The sequence below is a fragment of the Magnolia sinica genome, chromosome 19 (genome assembly GCF_029962835.1).
Source record: "Magnolia sinica isolate HGM2019 chromosome 19, MsV1, whole genome shotgun sequence".
Classification (NCBI taxonomy): domain Eukaryota; kingdom Viridiplantae; phylum Streptophyta; class Magnoliopsida; order Magnoliales; family Magnoliaceae; genus Magnolia; species Magnolia sinica.
The window spans coordinates 57,074,312-57,083,560 of NC_080591.1; the positions used below are offsets into that span (position 1 = coordinate 57,074,312).

The 9,249-nt window shown below is 37.4% G+C and overlaps 1 protein-coding gene across 3 annotated transcripts in view; it reads right to left on the bottom strand.

The window, feature by feature from the left end:
- The window catches only part of LOC131234836 (5'-3' exoribonuclease 3-like), a 51,083-nt gene extending 43,137 nt beyond the window's left edge, over nt 1–7,946 (bottom strand). For all 3 annotated transcript variants that reach the window (XR_009165797.1, XM_058231815.1, XM_058231816.1), the window contains exons 1-4: nt 7,729–7,946; nt 5,888–5,993; nt 641–717; nt 332–484 (exon numbers count right to left, since the gene is read on the bottom strand). Coding sequence is in view for 2 of the 3 variants with exons in the window: in XM_058231815.1 (XP_058087798.1) it covers nt 332–484; nt 641–717; nt 5,888–5,993; nt 7,729–7,920 (528 nt within the window). In the remaining variant the exon portion in view is untranslated. The remainder of the gene's footprint in view (nt 1–331; nt 485–640; nt 718–5,887; nt 5,994–7,728) is intronic.
- Between the last annotated feature and the right edge of the window lie 1,303 nt (nt 7,947–9,249).

Consider the following 9,249-nt stretch of genomic DNA (forward strand, 5'->3'; position numbering starts at 1 on the left):
AATTGGATTGGTTTTTGTCAAGTCGGCATTTTAGAGCCTATTCTGTCGAGTGAGATGATGAAACAGGGGTTTGCAAAGTGCATCTAAACACAAACCAAAATCCCCCGGTTTGTCTCAAAAGGGGTTTTATGCCTCAAATGCTCCTTTTGATGGTGCATCCAAATGGGCCCTTAGTAGGGCTCATTCAAACAATCTCTTACCAACAAAGAGTCCTGATTATTTCAAAATTTGACGCTTTAACAGTTATTAGTAAGAAAAAGGAAATACATTACAGTTCCTAATACTATCTATGTAATTAAAAAATAATTTTCAATGTAACTCATCGTTAAACCTTGATGTCTTTCCAACCCGGGTCATTGTTCAGTCTCAAACGAATGTAGCATTTAAGCACCTTCGACAATCTATCCATGAATTCAGTTCCTGCTGTAATAACACTTGAATCCGAAACCTCGCACGGAATTTCTGGAAGATCCCCCTCAGCTTCCTAAACAACAAGAAAACTAATTTAAGATTAAGAACACATGCAGAGAAAAAAAAATAAAATCAGTAACACCTTTTGATCATTTTCCTTTTTGGCTTGTGTAAGGAAAAATAACATCAAATGAGTGTAGCTTTTATGGGGAACTCAAGAAAAACACACCGTAAGTTCTTTTAGCTTTGCAGTTGCGAAGCGCCCACATCTTTGCTTCCTCATTTTGGCTATTGTTGCTACTCCATCTAGATGTAAATTTAAGCCAGTAAACCATTATAACATGTACGATGTCAATAAATGAAAGCTGCAAGCGGTTCCTAAAAGAAAAGACATTATGAAGCATAGAAATAGGATATTGAAAGAAGTAAAGAAGTGTAATGGTGACCATGAGATGATGAGTGTCATTACAGTAACTCTGCAATTACATAAGCAAATAAACAATCTCTTGTAGATAATAAAGGAGAAGAATAGGTGCTTCGTTCTGAAGAAAAATAAAGAAATTACGGAAAAGGATTTGCTTACTAGTAAGAAATGAACACGACTTGCAAATTTACCACTAATATAGTAAGAAGTCAAGTTTGTTATTTAGGTAGTTAAAAATACACATTCATCTCAAATTGTTGCTCTCCTATTTAATTGCAAATTTTTGTCACTACATAGGCAGTTTACTTGTTACCTCCCATGGAGGAATGCTGATTGCACACAACATCTAGCATGCATTCTTCCACATGGGTACTCATGGGGACCGCCAAACTACTCAAACAATGGCCACAACAAATATGAGCCATGCCCAATAGTCAATTTAGCCAGAAAATCCTAAGAGCTCAATTTGAGTAAGGTACATAGACACCCAAAATTTTATTTTATTTTTGCCCTTTTTATAACTACGGGGATTGGAGCATCCAATCAGTCTGTTTTTGTGAGATATGGCCCCTTCATGCCCTGGCCTATGGATGAGCGGTCCTGATCTCTTGAAGGTGCCATGTGTCCGCATGGGGACTCATGTGCCAAAACATCTGCAAAAAAAGAAGTGTGCACACTTGGCATTCCTCCTTCCAAGTAAGCCTAACCATTAGGACACAATCTTGTTTATAAGATCATTTATTTTGGAGTTTTCACCACCATCATATTACACTTTTTGCAGCTCTATTTAGGCAAAAACCACTTGATTCGGATTGTAAACTAGTCAAATCTTAAAATGGCCCCCATATATTGCATTGCTCATTTATAAAGATTGGAAATTGGCCAAAGATATAGGTGAAAAGACCACTTTTCCCTTAAAATGATGTCCCTCACCCAACATGCAAAAGACCCATTTATCTTCAGGGAGATGCCAATTCACCTAAAGCCAAGGTGGTGGGCCCTCATTTCCAATGGTTCTGAAAGGCAACGTAGGAGTGGTGGCATCACCGACAACCAACTCATCAATTTCTCTTCTTAGGCACCAAAATAACCTTGTTGCATTGTTAAATTTACTAAAATAACCTTACAGGCTGAAATTGTTGTTTACACCGTTGATACTGAAGAGTGAATATAAGGCAATATCCCAGAGGGGGTGAATAGGACTTTTCAATTATTTTTACCTATTTAAAGTCTTGATTGCCTAACTTAAATAATCATTCAATTTTAACCAAGTTAGGCAAAATAACTCTAATGGCTTCCAAGCCAGATAGAGGATCCAATCACACGGCTATAAGGGATATGCAGAATATAATGACTAGCCTAGTGTTGTGAACTTGTGTGTTGAATGTGCTTCCTATCAATCCATAGCATTCATTCAATCATGTATACAAATTTAAACATTTAAGCATATATAAGCATGATTAAACAGATGAGCAAGTAACGATTTCAAACACAAGCATTTATAGTGGTTCGGCTACATGCCTACTCCACTCCCGGCATCCACACTCAATCCTAAAGTGCACCGGATTTCACTATCAATGATTTTAAGTAGGTTCACCAATAATTTTTACAGTCTTACACTAAGGATAATTTATGCTCTCCGCAAGAGCAAAGGTCCCACACCTAGAACCCACGTATAGGCCCACCGGCCAAGATCCCACATAAGACACCTACCATTTAGGCCTATCGGCCAAGGTCCCACATAAGGTACCTACGTTTAAGCCCACCGGCCAAGGTCCCACACTAGAAACCTAATTGAGTTTGTTGATAGCAAACTTTTAGCTTCAATCCTTGATGTAGAGTGGGTCACGGATAGCTTCATGGCCAAGATGGATCAGAAAAGGCCCGGTCGACGACAGAAGTGATCCGGACCGTCGGACCTTAGATCGGGTGTATCTCACAATCCGGAATGAGTTATCGGGCGTAAAATATATGATTTTGGGGTAGAAAGAGCTACTTTAGCCAACCAACCCTGCTATGCCGGGGTTGCGCAACCCGGGTTTGCGAAATACCCCTGGATCCACAGTCGTTTCCTTGTTTTAATTTCGTTTTTACTATAAATAGTAAGTTTTAGTTTGATTATAACTCTTCATCCGTCGGGCTTTAGGAGTTGCGTCCAACGTGAAAAGAGCTTAGAATAATTAGGAGAATGGTTTGGTGAAGCCAAATAGGACACTTACTATTTTTGGCCGAAAACCTTGCGCACTAGTAGACATCACGACTGTCTATAAATAGTAAGTTTACTATTTATAGTAGGTCGTAAATGCTAGGAGTTTTAGTTGTAGTTTGCTTCTGATTTCTCTCCCATTGCTTGGTATCCCTATTTAAAGGGTTGTGAACTCGTTTATTGGAATTAATTAATCAATTTCGAATTTAATAGAATTTATTTCTATTTTCTGCTTTCTTTCCTCATGGATTCAAGAAGTCTCTGTGAGGAGTCCAGAGAAGCTCCGTGGATTCGGAGTAGTTATCCTCTTGAGGAAGACGGTGATCGACCTCATCATGTTCATCCCTGTGTCAATCCTACACGAGGAAAGAGACTAAACTTTTGAACTCTTAAAATGACACTTACTTGTCAAATTGAGTTCTCTCTTATAGCTTGTCTTAGGTTGCTATATCTTCGCGCTCTCAAGCTTGAATCAGCTTCCCGGTGCTCCCCTGATCGCTTAGCTTGGATTTACCTGTTGGCTCAGCTTCACGATCAAAAACCTTACATAAGATGTACTTAAAAGGTGACCAAGGTTATGCGAGTTGGTTGAATCTCCTATTTAGGATAATGAGTAGATTTCCTAAGGGATTCAACCTATGGACGCTCTAGAGTATCAAAGAACCAAGGATATTCCTATTGGTTTGGTCTTTGTACTCTAGAGAAGGCACAAGTTCATGTTCTTCATTAAATAGGAGCTTTGAATGCTCATAGAAATAAAGGATCATAATGAAGAGAACATGTATAGATAGAGTCTAAATGGGCTAGGATAAGCTTGGGATACACTAGAGACTCTATGGTGCCTATTTCCACTAAAATTTTGCAAGTTTCTACAAGCCACTTTTATAGATAAAAGCTTCCAACAGATACAAAACGGCTATAAAATGGCTAGTTTACAATGCTACCGAAGTCACTTTCGATATTACCGAACTTGCTTCGGTGGTACTGAAATATCATTCAGTAGTTCTAAATTAATCCCTCAAGTTGTTGTTCAAAATATGTCCATTTCGGTGGCACCAAACATTGTTCGTCAGTGGCAGTCGGTGTCACCGAATCATCCAATCGATGATACCGAATTAATGTTGTAACCTTGCTCGACAGTTTTGAGCACCTTCAGTAACATCGAAGGTATCTTCAGTGATACCGAAGGTGACATTCGGTGACACCTTCTTCCTACTGAAGGTAGACGGATTTTCTTGATTTTGTCCTTTTAACCTTTCAACAACTTGGGATATGCAAAAGCCAAGACTCTAGGATATAAAATATGAACTTGGGATTGGCTTAGAATAGATGACCTAAGTAGATATTCCTATTTGGGTTGGGATCATCTATTTGCAAGGTCATGATTGCAGAAGCATTTCTTCGTCTTCAATGTGGCTTTGATGCTTCTGATCCAGTTACGTCGCCGGTCTTCATTTGTCAAGAACTCATCCGACCACAAGACACAACTAGTCACGTAATTGATAAACATGGGTGCAAATAAGTGCACTAACACAGGTAACCAACTCATAGTACCATGGCCCCCATCTATATATGCTTGAAAGCTAACCATGGTTTTAAATACCAGTCGAAATGGCCAATACGTAGTGTATCAGTTGTGAAAAATGTGATACTTATCACGTACAAAAGAAAAATCACTAGAAAAATAACAAAATACATATCATATTATTTACTTAATCCTTAAATAAAATATTAATGTCATTTATCAATCTATAGAAGTATTTTTAATTGAGAAAACAAACATATAAAAGAATACAATATAAAATATTAATTCTATATTTTTTTACCTTTGAAAATTTCAAACTGATGCACCCAATATTAATTGAAAATTTTTTTTATATAAGTGATACAATACACATCGTGTCAAGAATCAGTGGTCACTGATACGGATATGATAATTTAAACCATGATACTAACAACTCTTTCTCATTTGCAGCATGGAAGCAAACTCCTTAATTTTAGTATAAAAAAACATTTTTCTAAAGCAAAATCTCACATTTCAGTATTGTTTCAAGAATTGATGTAGAGTGGGTCACAAACACTTTCATGGCCAAGATGGGCCACAGAAGGCCCGATCGGAGGCGGAAGTGATCAGGACTGTTAAAACCTCATAATAGTCATATCTCGCAAATTGGAATGAATTTTTCGACATACCATATATGATTTTAGGGTGGGAGAAGCTACTTTATCCAACCAATCCCGCTATGCTGGGTTGCCCACGCTGGATTTGCGAGATTCCATCAGATCAACGATCATAAGTCTATTTTATTTCCGTTTTTACTTTTAGTTCGATCACAACTTTTGATCCTTTGAGTTTTAGGAGTTGTGCCCAACATGAAAGGGCATAGAAAAATTAGGAGAATAACGTGGTTAGGCCAAATTGGACACTTACTATTTTTGGCCAAAAACCAAGAAGTCTAGTAGGAATCATGCTCGTCTATAAAATAGTAAGTTTACTATTTATAGTAAGTCACATTTTTAGGGAGTTTGAGTCTAAAACTCCATCTTAGGTTTGAGTTCACTATTTAAAGGATTGTAATTTCATTTTTATTTTTTAATCATCGATCAATTTATTTCAAATTTTTAGAAATCATTTCTATTTTCTTCCCTCGTGGATTCAAGGAACCTCTGTGAGGAATCTAGAAAAGCTTCGTGGATTCGGATTAATTATCCCTGAGGAAGACAGTGATCGACCTCATCACGTCCTTCCTTGCGTCAAGAATCTTTATAGAAAACATTATGCATTTACCAACCTATAAAGTGAGTGACAACATGAAGCTGGAGTAAGAAGAATGGGAGCAACTCACCAATGGCCATGTACAATAGGGTCCTTGGTCTCACTATGCGAAAGAGACGATCTATCTCTTCAAAAATGCTATTGAAGACCTCGTCGCATGTTTTAGGAGGAGATGGCTGCAACAACACAACCAGAAACCAAAAATAGCATCTCAATACATGATTTTCTCTTGTCAACAATTGCATATTGTATATATGCAAACTTGCATGGCTCGAACTACACATACATTATTAATTCCCTATTAACAATCCATGTCTTTCTCCCATTTTAGGTGACGGTTACGACTATTTGTCCCAGAACGTATCTCGCCCATTTGGGCCACACCTTTAATCCTTAATCATAGATGGGTCAAATGAATGATTGGTCTAATCTTTGTCATCACTTAGTCCGATTAGGTCATGTTGAAAATCAATGGCCTAATTAGACCAGTAATGAAGCTGAATGGTCCAATTTGGACAATAATGATGGTCAATAGACTAAATTGACCAATTCAAAGATGATTAGATTACCAATAATAATAATAATAATCAACCATCTAATTGAACTGATATTGAAGACAACATGATATGATTGTGCTGAAATTGGAGATGAATGGTCCGATTAATAAACAATTTGAAATTGGAGATAATCGGTTTGATTGTGGTGAAATTGGAGATGAATGGTCCAAAGTTCAAAGGTCTTATTTGAAAGATACTAATAAACAGTTTGATTTGACAAATATCAAAGATGAACAGCCTAATCAACCCAAATTGAATATCCACAGGTTGTTGGACCTTCATTGAAGATGGATTATCTGATTTGGTTGAAATTGAAGATGAATATTCCGGCTGAGCCAATATTAAAAATCAAAGACCTGATTGAACAATGACGAAATCAAATGGTTTGATTCAAATGATACTGATCAACAACAATATGATTTGACCAATATCATAGATGAGTGGCCTTATTAGTCCAAAATTAAAGATCGACAATACAATTGACCAATATTTAAGCGAACAATCTGATTGTGTTGAACTTGGAGATGCATGGTCTGCTTAATCAAATATTGAAGATCTACGATTTAACTGGACCAATGTTAAATCCGAATGGTTTGGTAGAATAATGTTAAAGATCAACAGTTAAATCAGCTCGATTTAAAAGATGAACAATCTGATTGGTCTGGAATTAATAATGGATCATTTGATTGGGCTGACCTGATAGTGAAAATAAATGGTCTAATTAGACCAATGTCAAAGCTGAATCACAACGTTGACCTTCAATATATATCATCCCACTCAGACCATTCATCTTTAATTTCATCCTAATTAGACGGTTAATAGCATTCCACTCTATCCATTGATCTTCAATGTCATTCAACTGAACCATTCAGCTTCAATATCAGTCTAATCAGACCAACCTTTAATATTTGCTCAATCGAAACATTCATCTTCAATTTCAACACAATTGGATTGTTAATATTCAATATTAGTCAAATCGAACCATTGATCTTTAATTTTAGTCAGATCTGACCATTGATCTTCGATATCACTCAAATCAAACTATCGAATCAGACTATCAGCTGCATCATCAGTCCAATTTGGTGTTGATTTTCAACATTAGACCAATCAATAACAAAGACTACACCAACCATTTTGTGGGCACATCTATTTATTTATTATTATGGATCAAAATGTAAACCCACATGGACTTGGACAATCAATCCGCATACAACACAGAGAGAAACAAGTCCCGGATATACTCTTCTACAGTATATATGGACTTTGGAGTATCAATCATTTGACGGTTCTGATCACATAACCAGGGCCCCACTTTCACGAATCAGGAAAAATGAAGGAGAGAGAAAGAGAGAACCTGATAATCGCCACGGAAGCAGGGATGGATGATGCAGTTCATGTCGAGATAAAAGTTATCAAATTCTATTCCATTTGGATTGGGCTGAGTGGTGTCAACAACACCATCTTCTCCTCCTTTCTCTTCCCATGCTTTCATCACTATCTTTGGATACTTATTTATCAACCACCAGAAGAATGATGGTACTCCCATTCTCTCTCTCTCTCTCTCTCTCTCTCTCAAAGCCACAGCCACGGAATCCAACTAACACACTCGTTCTTCCTTGTCTATAATATTCCTATCCTTTATAAAGATGATGGATTTATCTGTTTACTTGGTTTACTTAGTTGAGAAGGAAAAGCCACAGCAACTAAAGTTTCAATATTTAACAAGAATCCAGTGTGAGTTGAATCACATTCAGTATATGGTATCAATTCCATGAAACGGATCTAGAACGTCCAATTACTGGAAAATATCTTGAATGATCCCTGGCCCAGAAAGTGTAGCTGATCAACTGTTCTTAGCTACTTCTATATCTCAACCATCTTTCACTCTCAATAATGCTTCAGCAGTTTACAACGGTCACTCTATTAAAAACTCCCTAGGGCCCACCGTTATCCTTTTAATTTCTGTCCAACCTGTTGATTGGGTCACACAGACATGGATGAAGGGAAAACATATATATCAGCTTCATCCAAAACTTTTGTGCGCCCTAATAAGTTTTTAATGGTGGGCGTTCAATCACTACAGTTTCATATGGTGTAGTACACCTGAGCTTTTGAAGTGATTCAGTTTTTTTATCGTGCCATGAAATGAGCTGTAAAAACGGATGAACGGCGTGGATATAAAATACATGCATAAAGGTGGGCCCCACCTTCACAGATCCACTGACCTCGGTGTTCCCGGATCCACCGACTCTGCGACTTCTTCTTTCCATGAAAAGCAGGAGATTCCACGACTGCTACTTTATAAGGAAGCAGTTGGGTCCTACCCCCGCCTGGACAGAAACGGTTCACACAAGGGTTATGTGAGGCCTATAGTGATGTATGGATTTTATCCGCTCCGTTCATACCATGATGTATGTGTGTCACCCATGCTGTCCATCTATTTTTATATATCATTTTATGGTATGATAAAAAAATGAAGTATATCTCAATCTCAACTGGATCACATTTCATGAAACAGTGTTGAATGAATTTTGACTATTAAAAACGTTTTGGGGGCCATAAAAGTTTTGGATCAAGCTGATATTTATTTTTTCCCTTCATCGGGGTCTTTATGACCAAATCAACATATTGGATTTCAAATAAACATTATAGTGGGCCTTAGGAGGATTTTAATTGTGAATATCCATTCATTATTTTTGTCCTGTGGTGTGGCTCACCTAGGATTTATGTCCCTATTGTTTTTTGTATCAAGCACTAAAATGATCTGTAAAAATGGATGAACGGAATGGATGAAACATGTAGCCATCTTGGTGCTGGCAGCGCAGATGCTATGCAAGTCTAAATATCATTTTCTCGCTCGAGCATGTTTCCAAAG